Here is a 19,669-nt window from a genome sequence, read left to right as displayed (position 1 = left end):
ATGGGAAAGCAAAGAGCGTTGAACGTTAAGATTCTTACACTGATTTTAGAGTTTCACATTGCATCACTTTTGATTATAATGGCAATACTATAAGTCATAGATTTTCACTGATAATATCAATGCTTACAAACCATCATTGACTCGGTTTTTGTCCCAGAGCGCCAGTCGGCCTTATGAACCCTCTGGTCGGAACCGAACGCGCCGAGCGGCATAATGAATATCATTTTGCCTTAACGCTCGGCGCTAAGTCTTTCAAAACAGGACGAATGCAGCCTCGTCTTTCAGGGACTAATGCAGCCTCGTCTTTCAGGACGAATGCAGCCTCGTCTTTCAGGGCGAATGGTGCCTCGTCTTTCGGGGCAAATGCTGCCTCGTCTTTCAGGACGAATGTAGCCTCGTCTTTCAGGGCGAAGGCTGCCTCGTCTTTCAGGACTAATGCAGCCTCGTCTTTCAGGGCGAATGCTGCCTCGTCTTTCAGGGCGAATGCAGCCTCGTCTTTTAGGACGAATGCAGGCTTGTCTTGACGAATGCAGCAGCCTCGTCTTTCAGGGCGAATGCAGCAGCCTCGTCCTTCGGGGCGAGGGCAGCCTCGTCCTTCGGGGCGAGGGCAGCCTCGTCCTTCGGGGCGAGGGCAGCCTCGTCCTTCGGGGCGAGGGCAGCCTCGTCCTTCGGGGCGAGGGCAGCCTCGTCCTTCGGGGCGAGGGCAGCCTCGTCTTTCAGGATGATAGGACGATCGCCGCCTTGTCCTTTCAGAGCGACGCCACGTCTTATAAGATCTTTGTCAAGGATGACTTTAGTGATCTCTTTTCTCCTGTTGAATTATTTGAGGTTAACAGAAGGAGAAGATCCTAGGTTCTGTTGCTCTATGTTCCCCACCCTCTGAGTTTTCAAGTGGTCATTAATGGAGCTTTAAGAATTTATGAATTTTTGTTTCTTAAAACAGAAACTTTTGATGCCAGCTTCCTTATCAGATAGGCCAGGATAGCAAGGGTGGAGGTCTAGCCACGTTTAGGTCGAAGACCTTGTGGCAGCTCCACAGAAATTTTTTACGGCCCCCTTGGTGGTTTGCCGAGTCTCTTTGGGGATACAGGCAATGAGGCTGGATAATTTTGAAATCAGAGGTCAGAATTAAGGTACGTTCTCCTTTTTTCCTTTCTCTCTTCTCCTTCAAGAGTTGGTCAAAGACAGGTTTTGGTGTCTTAATCAGCAAGGAATTTTCTGCATGCTTTTTCTCTAACCGAACTATCAACAGTAGGAGCAAGACTTTGCTACTTCTGGCGAGCCTGGGAGAAGAGAGGAGCAGACCTTTGGTCCGTGTTTTTACTAAGAATGGATGCGAAATCTTTTTCCCAGTGAATCCTCCTTTTTTAGTTACTCCGATAAGACTTTTCTGCCTAACCGACTTTGCAACTTCAACGTCTCTCTTTTGGGAGAGGGAGTCTTTTGTCCGGTCCTGGACGTAAATGCTCTTTACGCCTTCGTTCAGAAGTCAAAGTTCTCCATGGAGACATCAAAATCTTTGGAGGAGAGGGGAGCAGACCTTTGGTCAGTACTTCTTCTGAAGGAGGATTACTTTTTCCTTTTATAGGGAAACCTCCTTTAGTTTTTAGCTACAACAATTCTCTCTCCCAGTTCTAGAGGGGAGTCTAAGTGGCAGGCTATGCAATCAAACTTTATCTGAGGTTTGTTTACAGAAAGAACGGGTGTAGAATGGGTCAGTTTCGGGCCGTGTGTTTTGGTCTCAGCTCTGCCCCTCTTATGTTCACGTAACTTTTGCTTAATGTAGCAGAATCCTGCACTCTAGAGAAATCAGAGCGTCCCTGTATCTGGATTTTTAGATAACGTTGAGCCTATCAAATAATTAGGTCTTCCTCTCAACAAGAAGTCTCTCTTCTGACACCAGGATGCTCAGCACCACGTCTTTTAGAACGTTCAGCGTCTCGCTCTGTTAGCCTCTCGGCTCCACGTCTTACAGGACTTTTGGCACCACGTCTTACAGGACTATCGGCGCCACGTCTTACAGGACGGTCGGCGCCTCGTCTTTCAGGACGCTCGACGTCGAAGTTCTAACATGAGGCATGACTTTGAACATGAGAATCTAGGGCTTTGTGATGACACTAGTCGAATCGTGTGTCGAGATCAAGGACGCCTTCGTTCTGATCTCTTGGATCTAGAAAGGAGGTTTGTTCTAGGGCAAGATACATCAGGGCAAACATGCTCAGCAGGAAGAGACTTGTTTTTCCCTCAGATTGGTCTCTCAATCCACAAGTCTGTCAGTCTCTGGATGTTGTGGGGCAGACCTGTAACAGACCTTTTTGCCTCCAACTGGAAGAAGAGGATCCCCTACTGCTGCTCCCTAGTCCTGGACGAGGAAGCTGTAGCAGTGGACTCCTTTTTGATGAATTGGACGGGGGTGGACATGTTTGCGTTGCCCCCGTTCGAGATCATCAATCTGGTCTTCAGGAAATTCGCTTTCCTCGATTCGGAGCGAATGATCCTAGCGGCTCCATTCTGGCCTGCTAGGGAATGGTTTTCGGAAGTGATGGGCATGTTGATGGGGTTCCCAAGAAGACTTTGGCAAGTCTAGATCTTCTCAAACAGCCCCACTTCGAGAGGTATCATCTAACCCCCCTTGCTCTCAACTGACTTCCTTCAGACTGACTAGAAGTTTGTCAGATCTCGAGGCTTTTCGGCACAAGCGACGAAATCTATCGCCAGAGCAAGGAGGATCTCTTCACAAAGAGTCTACCAATCTAGGTGGGAGACCTTTAGAGCTTGGTGCAGGCGGCACAAGTTTTCCTCATCCTCTACCTCTCTGAGCCAGATTGCAGACTTCTTCTTGTACCTCAGACAGGATGTTAAGCTGGTTGTATCTACCATCAATGGATATAGTAGTATGCTCTCGGCCATCTTTAGGCATAGAGGCCTAGAGTTGTCCCAAAATAAGATTGGCAGGACTTCATTGGGTCTTTTCAGACGACGTAATAGGTACTCTTAAACCTGGATGTGGTGTTTTAAGTTTTTGTGCTCCAAGAAATTTGAACCTATCTCGCTAGCCTCTCTTCGAGTTGTAGCGAAGAAAACCCTCTTCCTTATGACTCTAGCGAATGCCAAAAGGTCAGCTTAGTCCAGGCAATTGGGAAGAGGGTGAGCTTCAATTAGGATAGGGCAGTTTGTGCCTTAAGGTTCATCTTTCTCGTAAAGAGCGAGAACCCTTCGTAATCCTGTCCTACGACGTTTGATGTCATGAACCTCACGAGCCTAGTGGGTCGAGAGGAGAGACTCCTCTGCCCAGTTTAGGTCCCTCATAGTTTTTTTTTTTTTGGCTCACACTATGAACGTGAGTTGTGCATCCAACTTGTTATGGAGTTCAGTGAAAGATCCGCCAAAAACCCGTCTCAGAATGCTTTGTCCTTTTTCCTGAGGGAGAAAATTAGGGAAGCCCACCTCTTATGTGAGGAGGAACACTTCGCCCAGTTGAAATTACGGGCTCACGAAGTGAGAGCCATTGCTACCTCTCTGGCGTATCAGGAATATATGTTAGTTAGGCTATTCATGGATGCAATTTTCTGGAGGAGCAACTCTGTCTTCGCTTCTCATTAACTTAGAGAGGTGAGAGTAGACTTTGGCAAGTGCTATACCTTGGTCCCATACATAGCTGCGGTTTCTGTATTAGGCAAAGGAGTTAATAACCCCACTCAACCTTGGTTTATATGCATGTATGAGGGTTTGTGTTTTTATGATAGTCCGAGGACTTCGTCTTGTGGTGCGGTTCCCTCAGTCTAGATAGATAGTTTATGTCTATGTTGCAGGGTTAGGTGGTTAGTTTTAGTAAGGTTGCAGTTTTTATTATATGGGGCGAAGGTAGTTTCTGAAGTCTAGTCAAGTTGTTGGTCTTATCCCTTTGACAGACTCGATTGAGTTTTTTGCTGCATTGCAGGCTTACTCCTGGATAAACACTCCTAAGGGAAAGCCACTCTAGAGCCTGTACCTTTGGAATTAGCTACCTTAGCAGGCAAGGATTCAAGGTGTTTTTATCTCCTACAACTCTTTTGTTGTTTCCCCAACGATGTTCACTGTCTGTTTCCCTCCTCCAAATGTGTGAATCAGCTATATATATATAACTGCCAGGTAAGTACTATTTATAAAAATGGAGTTTTTATTATTCATAAAAATGGAGTTATGATAAAACAAAGTTTTATGAACACTTACCTGGCAGTTATATATATATTCTAAGGCCCACCCACCTCCCCTCAGGAGACAGGTCGGGCATAGATGAACTGAAGTCTTGGACACGGGAATGATTCCTTGAACCACCCTGTGACGGGTGTTACCACCTACCTCCCAACCACCACAAGGCGGTAACCTTGTTTTGAAAAATTCTGCCGATTTAGAGATATCAGCTATATATATATATAACTGCCAGGTAAGTATTCATAAAACTTTATTTTATCATAAAAACTCCATTTTTCCTAATGATATAAACCTGTAGCTGTTTATACAAGTTGGCCTGCCATCACCTGTTCCCCCAGTAAGTCTTGCCTGCAATAAAAAGTGACGAGACAACACGTGTGTGGGTGGGGGGATAGCCGGCTACCCTTCCTACCCCCTGCTAACTAGCAATAGGGTAGTTACACCTCGCTAAAAGTCTTAACCAAAAAATTTTTTTAGTCAGATACAGTATTTTTGAAGAAAACTGCCAGAATTAATTTACTATTATTGTAAATAAGTTCTGAGAGACAGATTTTATAGTAATAAACTACTACACTTAGTACTTTGTTGCCAAAGTACTATACAAAAAAAATTTAGAATGCAGTTGCATAGTGTAACCTTTGTATTTTGTATAAATATAGAGGTAAATAAAAATAATAAATATTTTCTAATTTTTCTTGTGAGCAACGGTAGAAAATAACTTACATAAGCGATTTTGTTTTTTTTTAATTAACACTATTCTCATATATACAATCATTTGTACTGGCTCTGAGGATGTGTTCCAGGCACAAGGCCCTTGAACAACACTGGTAAAATTTCTAAGATGGAATGCATAATTGTAATTTACATAAAAGGAAACCAGTCTCTTGAGTAATCCAAAAACCCAATAGCCTATAAAATTTTAAACAATATTATTAAAAGAAATTATACAATAATGTTTTCGATGTTATAAAATCAAGTGATAGAATCTAGCTCAACACTGACTTCCCAATAATTATGTTGTGTATCCACTTGACTGCAGTGATTTTCAAAATTTTTATAATGAGGCATATTATTGTCTTTTAGCAAATGATAACTTAACATTCTAGAAGTTAATTACTAGGTTATTTTTAATTATAACGAAGATTGTTCCGAAAGTGGATTCATTATGTTCACTTGAAAATAAGAGATCAATGTCACTCGACTATAAACATGGCATGCATACAGTACACATAAATCAGACATCCTCAACCAGTACAAGAACATCAAACTGTAATATATTACAATCAATTCAGATCATATTCAAAATGGCTGGTGTCATTTAGTAAATTATACGCTGTCTAGAAGAAAAGTTTAGTTATTTTACAGAAAAAATTATAATACAGCCAACAGGTAACTTTAGATATAGCACTACCTAATAACTGTACATATCACAGCAGTCCAGCTGGCATGAATATGCTGTTAAGTTTCTTACACTCTCTAGGCATATGCCAGGTAATTTAGTTTTTGACATCCAATGCATTACAGTATATATCCTTCTGTCCTTTTAAAATTTTCAAGGCCCACACACAAATTTGAAATAATCAATTGAATCTTTTAAAATTATTTGGGTCAATTATATTTTCTAAGTAATTTTATACCTTTCATGGTTCTTTTTCTCAAGTGTTTGAGAAAGCTTATCATTAAATTTTCATTTATGTATGAAGACTGACATCCATATAAATTGACTATATAAAAAAAATTGTAGCTCAAATTTGGACTTTAGAATTTATATTCTGTAGTTTGTATATTTTTTTTTAAAAGGTGACAATCATTATTAAAGGTTTTATAAGTTATGTAAAGAACTCCATAAAAGTTTCCACAGGAAAGTTTGTCATTGGAATTCTAATCAAACGCATTGCTATAGAAAGCAAACTGGAAAACATCACACAAAGCCATGAGATTTATTCTGCTTTATGTCAAGTGAAGATAGATGAAAGAAATATCATCAGTTTCTTCTGTAATCTCAAAGCTAAAATTGAAATTCTCAAGAGGCATTGACTAGCTTAGGGTAAACACTAAGGCACAGTTGGTGATTGCATTACAAACAGGATAAGGAACAGTCCACTGCAGTATCTGCAATTGTTGAAATCCTCATTCTGTAACATCTTAGCTGTAATGTTACATGCATTATGTATGGAGGAGAGCTCTGAGCTAACTTTAAAAAAAAAGTTTGCTGGCTTTATAGGACACAGACTTGTAACTGACTCTTGGATTTTGGACCATTAATTGACTTGCAGGAACACATCAAGAGTTTGATACACCTAGTCATCTCCTTCATTGGAAGGCAAAGATGAGGATGATAAAAGGAACTAAAAGAATGAAGACCATGTAAACAGGAACACGAGGTTGACAGGTGGTTGTCACTTCAAAAGAGTGCAGCTCACTAAGGGCACCTTCTGCAGGAATTTCTACCACTACAGATTCTGTCTGGGTAAATGCAAGGGGAAACACACACTCAGAAGAGTTCCGACATGTTTCTATTGCTGAACTCACATCATATGTTGCCCTTTCGAGTTGCAAGTGGAATCCTATTTTGTTGATTTCAATGCTATTATCAGATGTGAATATGAAATAATAGTAATCTGTGGAGTTAACAGGGAAACTCCAAGCATCTGGATTGTCGGAATTTAAATTAAGAACTCTGTCTTGCCAATCTAGGTAAGGAGTGAGATCAACAGTTAGAACTGTATCTTTGCACTGCTCCAGGAATTCCTCACTACTTGAAATAGAAGAATTACCAGATGTAACATCAAGTGTATCATTGAATTTATGCAACATATCTAATTTGTCCTCCACAGTAGAGCCAGAATTAGTGTACTGTGGGTCAGTAGCAGCATCATCTGGTAAAACATTTCGGCGTACTCTTTCCACCAACAGAGACCCTTTTGAACCAATCTGCCTTTCCTTTCGTTCTTTATTCTTCTTCTTTCCTTTTCTGTTTTTGCGTTTTTCTCCTCTTTTGTTAGCCCTGACTTTCTTCTCAATTAGTTCATCATAATTCTGTAACTTTACTTCATCCACAAGCAGAGGTACTAGATCATCATCATCATCATCATCTTTTTCAACCATAGCTTTCTGACTCTCAGATTTTAAAGCTGTGAAGATATCTTGCTCATCCTCAAAAACTTCGCCACCAGCCCCACCTTCCTCCTCTTCCAGAGCAGCATATTTTACATTTTTCCTTGGACTGTCATCCTTATCCTCATTGTCAGTTAACCCTTTGTATAGATTTGGTACTCCTGGTAAACCTCCTCTCATAAGCTCCTCTTTTACACGATTTTCGCGATAGAAACACTTTCGCAAGTTTTCTTCACCCTTTACAACTAAGAGTGTTCCACCAGCCCATCTGGAAAGGAAGGAAAGAAATATTAATGGTAATTCATAAAAAAAAAAGAATTTTTATTCGTCAAGTCAAGTAACTTGGAAACTACATTTTTATAAATAATATCTCAATATATGAGTCTGCAGTAAATGTCATGTTTAAGTATTTAGTGCAGACAACTTTAAAGTGAGCACACAAGGGAGATTAATCAAGAACACAGGTAAGGGTTTCTGTAAATTAAAATTTGCATTTTGCAAATTTAGAACCCTTTCCTTTTTGGAACTCAGGATAGGAAATTACAAAGGTTAAAGTTTACATACAAGGAACCAAAGCTCACTTTTTTTAAGGAAAGCTAACTAGAAATTAGTCATGATTAATTCTCCTTCTGCTGATGCATAGTCTGCAAGCTTCTATTACAAACTGTATTTTAATTTAGGAAGCCTCACCACTACTGCTGTAGCTTATTTAGTATTAGGTAAGCTAAAGTTTCAAAGGTACAGTATATATAGCAATGTGGTATCTAAATAGCTGTTAATTAATTTTCTTGTTTCTTAACTATTTTAAGACAAAAAGTAGTCTTTCCAAAGGCAAATGATCTTTTCCTAATGTATACTTTTTGACTAGTCTGCCTTTATAATCCTGTTGTAATAAAGCTTCAAGTATTCACTCAATGTCATAAAAATTTTGAAAATTAAAATTTGGAATTTATTTAATGCTGTATTCATCTAAAAAATTGTACAATAAAACTACTTTAACAGATACAACATGCTGAAGTATATTCATTAGACTTTGGTGTATCACATTACATTTTCTTTTGGAAAGACGAGGGCAATAAGAGATTCATTTTTAATTTTAAAGAGATGAAAGTAAGGCTTATTCCCTTTTTAATTATATACTGTTCCAACAGGATAACAAACCATCATCCTTTTAATAGAGATAATTTTGGCTTGAAAGCTAGCTGCAGATAAGTTTTGAATCAAAGTTTCAAGATGGAGAAGGTGGAGGTTGCCAGAGGATTTTACCACCTGAAATTTCTACAATCCCACCATGCTGACGAGAATGTTCCCTGCATGATTGGTGTTAAAATGCCTTCACAGGCCTCTTCATTACTGGACTACATAGCCCAAATTCATAAATTGAATGAAAGAGTGCTGTACTGTGCTGTGTTTCATGGAACCAAGCACTCCTTCAGGGGGCAATTTTTGTTCTATCCTAGTCCTGGACAGGGCTTGCCAATGTGGTTTTAGGCCATGTGCATGTGTACTCTCTTGGAATCTCCTCTTAGTTAGTCTTTCTCTGCCTAAAATTTTATGCCACAGTGAACAATGACCATATCTTCTCTCCAGGCAGCATTTTGGTGGGACAGATGATTTGCACCCGGCACTAAGTCTTATTTTGCTGGCTGGAATTTTCGGCATAATTTTTTTTTCTTTCCCAGCTTGTTTATGAATTGTTAGAAGGGCTTTGGGGATTGTTCAGCACCTTCCCAGACATAAGAAGTGTTTATTCCCCTGGGTTTCTCCAAAGGCTTCCAATGCATCCAAAGGTTTTTTGGAAGTGCACATGTTCATAGTCTTAGTTTTGTCCCTGCCTGTCTTTCGGGGGCTGGATTTATTTGCGTATGTGGTTGTCATCCTTGGGGAAGCAGTCTTCAGTGCCCTTGGAGGTGTTTATCTTTGAGGTGGTTGAACCACGACCTCTCGTTAACACTTAACCTTGGCAATCATGAAGGTAGGGAAGCCTTCACGTTTCCTTGGGGAATGGGAATGACCGTCTCCCAAGACATCTTTCTTTTCAGTTTGAGAGGAAGGCCTTAGAACATTAAGGCGCACATTTCTATGGTGGAAAACCAACCCCCAGGCATATGCAGTAGCTCTTCATGTTTTCCTGTTCTTCCTTTGCTTGTCAAGGGACCTTCAGGGGAGACAAGAGAATCTTCCCCTTGGAAGATGTTGGTGGCTGCTGGTGTATTCAGCTTAGATGCCAGATCCTTGCCCTTCCATAGCTTTAGCTCTTTGTTATGTGCTCAATTAGCCTTGCCTTTCTGGAAGTCCCTCCAGAGCACTAGCTCTTCAGTGTGTGCTTAGAGGTTCTTTAACCTTGCCACATCCTCCCTCTTTGGAGAGGGATCTCAGTTGCCTCTGGTGTCTCTTCAGTTTGAAAGTTCTATACATTCCTTCAGCCAGCATCTTTGGAGTGGCGGCATTTTCTCCAGTCTACCTTCAAAATCTTCTCCTATCCACCTTCCCGAGAGAAGCACCCTTCAGTTCCTGTTTCTCTGGATTGTCATGATACTTCTAGACACTCCCTCTGCTGCCTTAGAGGTCTTTAGAGAGGCTGCATTGCCTTCAGTCTGGCTTCAGAGGGGAAAGTTTCTCCCAGGTGTTCTGTCCCTTGGGAAACTCCCTTCAATTGCTGCTGTCTCAAGACACCTCTGGTCCACGGAGAAGCTGGATAGTTTTCAGCCTTCCTTTGGCCTCCAGGTTTCATAGTGTGATTCATCTCCCAGGTACCTTTACCAGGGGAAGAGACCTTCTTTTGCTACTCCTCCAAGTCTTAATGAAACTTCTAGATCTTCTACAGACACCTCTGGTATCCAAGGGGGAGCTGCATAATCTCTTAAATTTCCTTTGGTGGCTTTGGAGGGGTTAGTATTCTCCTAGGCTCCCTTCCCAAGAGAAACGCCCTTCAGTTGCTAGGACTTCAAGATTTTTCTACAGATACCTCTAGTGTCCACAGAGAAGCTGTATAGTCTCTAGTCTTCCTTCTGGGCTTCAGCGGGAGAGTCCCAGGCACCCTTCCCAAGGGAGAGTTCCAGGCGTCTTTCACGAGAGAAATGTCCCTCAGTTCCTGCTTCTCCAGTTTGTCTTGGAACTTTTAGTCCTTCCTGCAACCGCTTCCAGTGTCGACAGTTCCCTTCAAGTTCTTCAGTCCATCTTCCAAGGGTTTGGTGGGATATGTTCCCCAGGGCACCTTCTTGAGGGAAACGCCCTTCAGTTCTTGCTTTTCCAGATGAAAGATCCAGTGAGTGCCCGACTGTTGTCACTGCTAATGGATTCTCCCTCATAGTGTTGCTCTTCAGAGCATGCTTGCTAGGTTGTTTCTCAATCAACCTTGGAAAAAACGGATTGTACTGTAGATATACGCCTTGTAGGCGGTCTATTTTTCAGTCCTTCAGGAGAGGCATCACCAGTGTGCACTTCCAGGCACCTTTTCTAGATGCATCTCGAGACATGCTCCTTCCAGCCCTCTGTCCCAAACAGACCTTGCCTTCTGAGATGTCTACAAAGGCACACTCATCACCAAGCATATATCCTTTGGCCTCCTTTCTAGATGCATCTTAATGCACTATCCTAGATTCTTCATCTCTGCAAGCGGCTCCACCAGATGCACACGTTGGCATGTGTACAGACCTTTGTACCTTATGGGGGTGTCTCCCAGGCTCGCTACCACAGGATCCTCATCTCTACAAGCATTTTTGCCAGTTGCGCTTCCTCATACAATCTGAAAAGCACCATACTGGAAGAGGAAAGAATCCCCAAATCATTGGCCGACTGACCTAGCAGTTTCTCTAGACTTTGATCGATTCCTCTGCATGGTTTTGTACGAGGAGCAGTGCTTTACCGAAACCTAATGCCCTGGAGGGTTTTTGGTACAAGGTGCTGTAATTTTGCTACCAGTACTCGACCAAATACGAGTGTTATTGGTTGCAGTTACCCTAACCTCTCTCCTTCCTCAGGGCGTTTACTTGGGGATACAACCACACGAGACCTACCTAATCGCTGATACCTTTCCTTGGCCTACATCTTCCTACACTCTGAGACCTAGCCTTGATTGAGGTGTACCAGACAACCAAGATCTTCCATCCCGATCTTGCTGGAAGGTTTGGAACATGTGATTTCTCAAAGCTGGTCGTAGTACAACCACAGGATACTCTCCAACCAAGTTCTTTTCGGTATTTTCTTCAGAAAGACTGTGCCAGAAAGGAATGCCTTTATGGTGGCTAAGTACAGCAATAGAATGATCTGCACTAAAAATTGATAGTAGTTTCCATATTCCTCGCTTTCACCAGACCCCTCCCCAATCAATGAACCAGAAGCAGTCCACGCTGATGGGAGGTACCCTAATGGAAACATGGAAACTCCGGCACAAGAACACAGACACAAGATTATACTGACATTGAAGCTTTCTTCCGTGGCCAGCCTCCAAGCTAAATCAAGATTTGATCACTGTGCAGCCGCAGTCACATGTTGCACTATGACTCAAGGATTGTCAAGCCCAAGCCTAAGAAAGAGGACGTATACAGACTTTATACAGTCAAAACCTAAGAATAAAGTTTCTTGACACACCATTCAGCTGACCCATGGGCCATTTAAAACTCAAGAGGGGATAGAATTCAGTTGCCTTCCACTTCGCTGGATAGGGCACTCAAGAGAGGGTATATCCCTTACAGAATGGATCAGTACAAACCCTAAAGCCCAGTTCTTACAATAGGGGCAGACATCAGGTGGTAATACACTAATGCAGGAAGATGCAAATAGATCTCCTCTTCCATCGATTAGTATTACAAGATCCCCATCGTGCCATTAGCAGGGGCTGAGGAAGACCGGTGGGATCTATAGGTCCAATCTGCTCCTTCGACTCTTCCTCCCCTGTAATGGCTCAGACAGCGATTCTTCCTTGTACCTGCAGCTGCCTTCCAAAAAGAGAAAGGAGAACAGTGAGGATGTGTTGATCAGGATGTTGAGCATTGAGCAACACACTGACACTGTTCCAGGTCTGATTATTGACCACTCGGGATTGACCAAAGATTCCGAGAATGTTTACAAACTCCTGCTAAAGGATACGTACCCTCTGCTCTGTCTTCGGTTGAAGTAACTACCAGCTCAAAGCCAGGTACTTTGGAATGGCTACAAGTCCATGAGTGTTCATGCAAGGGCTCACACTAGTCTCTTTGGAGCACCTTCAACTGGCACTTGCCTTCCGAAGGGTCTTGACGATTGATCCGTTTGTATCCTCCTGGGAAACCATCTCAGCATCCAAATAAACTTTCTCTTGTTTGTGGTGCAAATTTAGATAGTGTATCAGAGAAGGATCTTTGGAATTTGCAGAGTTTGGAATATTAGTTAATACCTTAGCGTGAAAACTATGGGCTCCCCGACAGCCGATCGTGGCAACAGAGTTTATGTAACTTCCTACCCGCCTTCTTGGATCGACAAGGATAACTTCTTTAGTTGTCGAGATGGAAGGTCACACAAGGCCACTTCCCAGTGATTGCTCCAATAGTTCCTGATGCTTTATTGGTTATTAACCAGCATTCCCTTACTTTCAGGTTGGGTAGCCACAGGAATACAAGACTATTAACCCTAGCAACTGCAAGATTATTTTCGTTGTCAGAATTCTTCTACTGTCCACAGACGTAATGGAGGCAAGATGAGGTGCCCACATGGATTTCTTTCCAGACGTAACCGAGGCCCTCAAGGATTTCTTTCCAGACATAATGGAGGCCAATGTGGATTTCTTTCTAGACATAAGAGGCCAGATGAGGCCCACCTGGATATCTTTCCTTTTAGGGGATGTAATCTTCAGAGAGAACACACCAGCTTATGCTCTCAACTAATATTTTGAAACTTTTTCAAAAGTTTTCTTTCAAATTGCAGTGAAGATAGACACTTCCTTTCAAAGTTAAAAAGGGTTCCCTTTAACAAACCCTTCTACAAGGAAGAGGACATGACAGAACTGTGCAAGGCACTTTCAGGGAAGGGCACTGTTCAAGGAAAACATGTTCAGAAGAGATTTCCAGTGGAGGTGTTGTATGTTACCCTACATCTTTTTGTAGCAGAAAGGTTTCAGTTCCTACCATTGCTCAACTTGTTCATCAAGCAGCAGAACACGAATCTTCCGGGATACTCTCTCTGTTCTAGATAACTTCCAACTTCTCTTGGAATCCTATACTTTTACGCTTTTCTAAGTTTCAACGATTTCGTAACAATCAGTTGAATGCATCAAGATTCAGATGGACCCTGATTGCTCCCAAGTAACTGATTGCTCCCAAGTAACCACATGCCAATCGGTGTTTGTTTATCCTCCTTCATTGGGGAAGCTCCTCAGTTTCCAAAGTAAAGATACCAGCCAACTGCCCTTTCAAAAATTTAAAATTTTACTTCAGATCTGGATATAAGATTCCATTTTATTGGGTCAGGAGTGGGTGGCCAAGATCTAGAATCCAGCTAGCCATGACTTATTTTCCTTTTCTGGAAGGGACAGTGACTACTCTTTTAGTAGAAAATTAATAAGAAGAGATCCTAAAACTATTTGTTTTCTGGCTTTGTGGAACAATTAGACATGCGCTGTCGCAAGAAGAAGAGAGGACTACCCAGGATTTGGTCATGTAAAGCCAAAATATCTGATCTAGCCTAGACTTCAGAAATCCTGTCAATGGTGCAGGTGCTAAAGGCCAGAGTCTGGAACACAAATTTTACAGTCCACTAAAGACCTGTAGGTATAATCCCATAAATAGTTCCATTTTTTGTTGGCACCTATGGTAGCTATTAAGAAGGTTGTGTAGCTTATCGTGATCCTTCAGAGACAAGAAGCATCTCGTCTATGATAACAGTCACAATGTTAGTCGTGTCTGGCCATTTCCATCTTTCTTCACCTCCATTGGGTGCAGCAGTCATGGTGATATTAACCGAATCGGACATTGATGCTTGTAAACTTTCATACTGAGCAACTGTTCAATAAGAGTAATATAGTATCTCCACCATCCTCCTTGCGAGGGGAGGCTTGTTTAACTGGCCATATGTTGTGACGTCATATAGGTTCTTCCTCGACTGTCAGTAGCAAACAATCTTAGCTTGGCTAAGTTTCACTTTCTGCCTCAATCACCACATAAGCCCTACGCTTCGCAGTGTGCTGGTGAGAGGCAGAGCTTTATGGAAAGATATAAAAAAATTCTTAAAAAAAAATTTTTTTTTTTTTCAAATTATACAAACCTAAGTGCTTTTAAGGCAATTTACCTCTCAGCCACACTTCTAAGTTCCATAGCTGAAATGTAAGCGAGGTCTCTTAAAGGGTGAAACTGTTTGGCAACCCCCCAAGCAGTCTGCCATCTTAAAACTCTTAATCAAAATCTTTCAGGCACTCTTATGGAAAAGTAGTATCCTATATTAAAACATGAGTTTGTATTACTAGGAAAAATACAATCATTACCAAAATTTCATATTTTATCTTATAGCTTTGTTACATTACAGTATTTTAATTATTGTATAAAAATTTACATAACGTTTTTTTTTTTTTTTTTTTTTTTTAGGAATGACACCAATTCGGTCCTTACCTTGCAACAGAGGAAAGTGAAAAGGTAGATCCCTCTAACAAGTAAACTCCCCAGTACTCTATATCATCATGGCGAAGTGTCAAATTTCTTTTAAGAGAGACATGACGTCGTTTCCTTTGTACTCTTGGCGACCCAGCTACCAGAAAGGCATCTAGTGTCCCATTGCTTGTCACACGCTGGCCCTAAAAAGGAGATTACGATTATTCAGAATAATGCTAATACAAGCTACAATGGGAACACTAACAGTATGTATATGTGGGCCTTACAGAATACTGCATAACATGCGCTGCAGAGGGAACAATATATTGTGAAAACAAGTTTATTCAGTTTCAAAATATGACAATTATATTTACTTGAAATTGGAAAAAGAATAATTAAGGTTATGAAGTAAAATTTTGGATAGAACAGTTGCAGTGTGAATTTTAATTTTTTTTTTTTTTGTATAAAAGATAAGTGTAATGGACCAAGTAGAATGCATCCTATTATAGTGTTCTAAAATCTGTATAACAAAAATTGCTTTATATCTTTTGAAATATCCAATTCTTCATACAATATTACAATTGCAATAATTTATTGTAAGAAAGAAATCCAATGCTAACTCAATAATTGTATTTTAAATAATTGATTGAGAAAGCCACTTAAATAATTTAACTACTACACAATGCACAGTGGTAAAATCTACAGTTAGCTAAACTAATGTATTAATTTTATATAGGCTATTTAAATCAGATAAAGCTATTCAATTCTGTCTCCTTTGCATTACCAGTTAGTTTCTTATGCATGTTGCATAAGATTTTTCAAAACTGACCATCCTTTGCACGAGTTATAAAGTACAGTATACAATACATCCACAATATGTACATTCTCAGGAAAAAAAAGTGATTACAACAATGGGGAAATCACGGACTTAGGTACAGTATTTAAAATTTTACAAGACATTAAAAAATGCATGGAAGAAAGAAATACAAGTAGGTTCAAAGTGGCTTGTGTTTATAATACAATATCACGAATTTTAAAAGTATTTTTGCCTTTTTCCTATCCAAATAACCCCAATTTCTTAAATACAAGTACTGTATGCTTTCAGTTTAACTGGATAAGGATGATACAACTTATAACAAAAGTGCTGGTAGTTGACTAGAGGGTGGGAGGTAAGCCCTGTAAACCCAACCAGCCACTGATCACCAATTTTTATCTTAATCTAATGTAACTTGAAGTATCGGTTCTGTATAATTAGGAAAAATAAAAATTATCAATTCTCACAAGAATTTGTGATTGTTCCTACATGACTACAAATCTTTGTCATTTAATAGGAGACTCATCCTTTGGAGGGAGAAAGTCCCTATAACCGAATTGGCTGGTTTACTTAAACAGGGAAATACTGTAAAGCCCTGTGGTCCTGTTCAGGGGTGAAAATGATGACTCCTGGCCCTGAAGATGAACCAGGTAGGATACGTTACAGGGACTGAAAGACGGTAAAGGAAGAACTTATATCCATCAATGTGGAGGACATGTCTTGGTATATGGTTATTTATAAGAAATGGATTTGCATACATTTTCCCATCTTTCTCATCATCTGGGTGGATGCGAGAGATACTCCTTAACAAAACTTATTTATCAAGAAATTTTCTTCAATCATGCAGCTTACGTTCTTACTGTCTTCAAGATCTACGCCCCCAACAGGTATTTCCTGAGAGCTGGGATAGATCCAATATGTCTGACTTGCTGTGCTCAAATCCAGAATGGTCATTTCATCTCCTCTCTTGCTAAAAAATAAAATCCAATTATCTCACAAAGCCAGAAAGAAATTGTGTTCTAGGATATCTTCTCTTATTCTTTCCATTACCATTGGAAGTGTCTTAGTATCTTCCCAGAAAAAGGGAAACTAGAGATAAAGAAGGATAACATTGAAAAAGGCTGGGTTAAAATTTAGGTCCTGACTATAAATACCAGAATAAAGTGATGTAAATCTTTTATCCCTCAATGTCTTGTGACACAAGAAAGTTAGGTCATTCCCTACTTGCAGCGTCAGAGCTAGGATAGCAGAGGACATTCTTGCTGGTTGAACCCATTTGTTGCTTGTCCTATGGGCTCAAACAGGTCTGCTTGAGAGACCTGCAAACTTGCAAAACATACCATGTGCCTTGATCTCACCACCTGCTTCTGCTCATTGTGAGGACTGAGGAGAAGGGCTCAATGTGTGGGGAGATCTCTTCAGGGCCTAGGAAGGTCTCGTGCAGTTGACTGGTCTCCGAGTGTGGGAAAACATGTTACATAGACTGGTCTGTAAATGTAAGAGAATCTCAATCCAACGGTGTGCAATGTTGGAAAGCAGGTTGATATATGCCCTCAAACTTTCAGAGTACTGAAAGTGTAGGCGTTATGTTAGATTGTGAAGGTCCAAGCACAGAAGACTTGACACATAAAACCCATAAGTGTAGAATGAGAGAAGAGAATGTCTGCAATGAGACTTTCTGCTAACATCCTCATGATTGCCGCTCGTTGGCCGTACACTCACCCATGATCCTGCTGCTGGACTATTATCTCCCTAGAAAACCTAATGCACTTGGTGAGCAGTCTGTGTGGAATCAGTCAGCTAGTTATGGGAAACAAACTGATCTGCTAGTGTCATCACGCTCATATGCTCACCCATAATCCATCTGCTGTGCTGTCACTTACCTAGAAAACTAAGAACCAAAAGGACAAGATCGAGCACCAGAAGGTACGCGAAGACCCAATATAAGTAGTAAAACACATCCAGGTTAGGCATATTTCTGATACGTACTGTTCGTCTTTCTTGTCACTTTCAGAGCCATACATACCATCCTCACATAAGTGGGGAGAGATCAGTTGGAGATGCAAAACTCTGACTGATCAGTCTCCCTTCAGGAGATAAGTAGCAGCATTCAGTAGTGGACACTGTATTTGGTATGATACCAACAGTTGTGCCACCATTTCTTCCCACTATGGCGAGAAGTAACATTGGCAATCACGATTCTGCTGGTTGGAATGGAAGTGTGCCTCCCTTCCTGGATGACCTCTCTTTTGAGAGAGAGAGGGAACTGGTGCATGCAGAGAGTTGTCCCTTAACGGGAAGAAACATCGATAAGCACTGTACCTACACCTGTGTGGTCTTGTATTGATGGGAGGGGGGGGGGGTGTTTTCTAGTCAAAATTTATTCCATACCAGTGGAAAAGATTTCTTCTCAATATGGAATGTTTTCAGCAAGCACCCTCAATTGATACAAGACCAAGTGCAGGTGCAGGAGCAGTGCTTATCAATGTTTTTTTTCCTGTCAAAGGACAACTCTCAGCAAACACCAGTTCCCTCTCCCTCCCGAAAGAGATCATGCAGAAAGGGGGAAGAAGGGAGGCACCCTTCTATTCCAACCAGCAGTGCGTTCAGCCTCTACAAGAGTCGTGATTGCCAGCGTTTCATTGCATTATGAGACAACTCACAGATACGAGACCGACCACAGGCAAAAGGTGTATGAGCACTCGCGCACCTCTCTAATGTTGTGAGCAGTATTGTTTCTACCCACTGTAGGACAGCTCTCGCTGCTCACTCAAATATCATGACTTTTTTTTCCTACAAGAGAGAAACGGTAGGAGTCACGTGTATGCGACAGCTGCTAAGACTTCCTGAACTACTCTGATGACATCTACTCTGTCTTCTTCTAGAAGGAGAAGTGAAGATTAACAAAGAAGAGGCAGAACAGAAACAAACATGAACTATTGAATTGTACACACCGATAACAACATTCCCATGGCGAAAGAGATGACAGGAACTCTTATGAAGATACTGCACACACTGTAGCACCAAACTTTCTTCCTCTGATGGAACACATCAATGTCCAAGGAATGCCAACTTTTTCAGGGTTACTCTGTCATTGTCGTCACAAGGGAATGCATAGCAAACAGGAATGTTGTCTTAACAGGAACAAGTATTTAGACATTGGCAGGTTTGCACAGAAACTCTCATGCAGCTACAGTTATCGGGAAACAAAAGCAAATCCTTTCTTCTTAAATATCCCTAGCACACAACAATGTGTCAACAGGTGTATCTAAAAGAAAAGGCAAAATATTTACAAAACCAGATAAGTACATCTGAACTATCCAGCAGCTAAAAATAAAATGGGAGCTTAGTGGCCTGTTTAGTGGCCACTCTAGCTAACTACTTCCACCTCGTAAGTTTTAACAGCCGTATCCAGCTTCACTAAAGCAGTAATACAAAAATCTCTTCATACCTCATTCAGGATGTTAGGACTCCTTTGCCATTTCTAATGAACAGAGAATAAAGATGATCTATTAAGGCAATTCTAACTACTGTACTAACATGGTACTCACTTGACACCAAAAAGAAGAGACAGCGTGGTTGAGTGCCCTAGTGTCTGTTTCCGTCATTGGGAGGTGCCTGGCATGATAAAGGTGGTACCTGGCATACAAAGGCAGCGATATCAACACTGTAGGGAGAACGAAGACTACCAGGAAGAAGGAGATCACCCGCCATGCGGACGCCATCTGTAAGAGAAAAAAAATTTACATAATATCACAGCCTCACGAAAGATTTACACGAGTAACTTTCGGACTAATAAATCCTAATCTCTGATTTTTGGATATGGAAGTCTTTATATAGTTTTACTTCTAATTTAATATACTTTGTATAAATTTTCATTAAATGCTAAAGAACCTCAGGCATTAATCTTTCCTTGTCTTCTGGGATAGTTTTGAAGGGAAAGAGATTTGCCCAGTGCTGCTCAACACATTAGTTATTACCGAAA

The 19,669-nt window shown here is 41.0% G+C and overlaps 1 protein-coding gene and 1 long non-coding RNA gene across 7 annotated transcripts in view; one reads left to right on the top strand and one right to left on the bottom strand.

The window, feature by feature from the left end:
- Positions 1 to 16,003, top strand: part of LOC137630601 (uncharacterized) — a 91,835-nt gene extending 75,832 nt beyond the window's left edge. The window contains exon 3 of the long non-coding RNA XR_011041738.1: positions 14,868 to 16,003. This is a non-coding gene — a long non-coding RNA (uncharacterized lncRNA). The remainder of the gene's footprint in view (positions 1 to 14,867) is intronic.
- The window catches only part of LOC137630599 (uncharacterized), a 451,564-nt gene continuing 436,768 nt past the window's right edge, over positions 4,874 to 19,669 (bottom strand). For all 6 annotated transcript variants that reach the window (XM_068362189.1, XM_068362188.1, XM_068362186.1 and 3 more), the window contains 3 exons: positions 19,236 to 19,409; positions 14,892 to 15,073; positions 4,874 to 7,579 (listed from right to left, as the gene is read on the bottom strand). In XM_068362189.1, coding sequence (XP_068218290.1) covers positions 6,508 to 7,579; positions 14,892 to 15,073; positions 19,236 to 19,409 — 1,428 coding nt within the window. In that variant the 3' untranslated portion in view covers positions 4,874 to 6,507. The remainder of the gene's footprint in view (positions 7,580 to 14,891; positions 15,074 to 19,235; positions 19,410 to 19,669) is intronic.

This window comes from Palaemon carinicauda, chromosome 38 (genome assembly GCF_036898095.1).
Source record: "Palaemon carinicauda isolate YSFRI2023 chromosome 38, ASM3689809v2, whole genome shotgun sequence".
NCBI classification, from domain to species: domain Eukaryota; kingdom Metazoa; phylum Arthropoda; class Malacostraca; order Decapoda; family Palaemonidae; genus Palaemon; species Palaemon carinicauda.
Note: the sequence above shows the minus strand (reverse complement) of the source record. Positions and strands in the feature narration are given on the sequence as shown.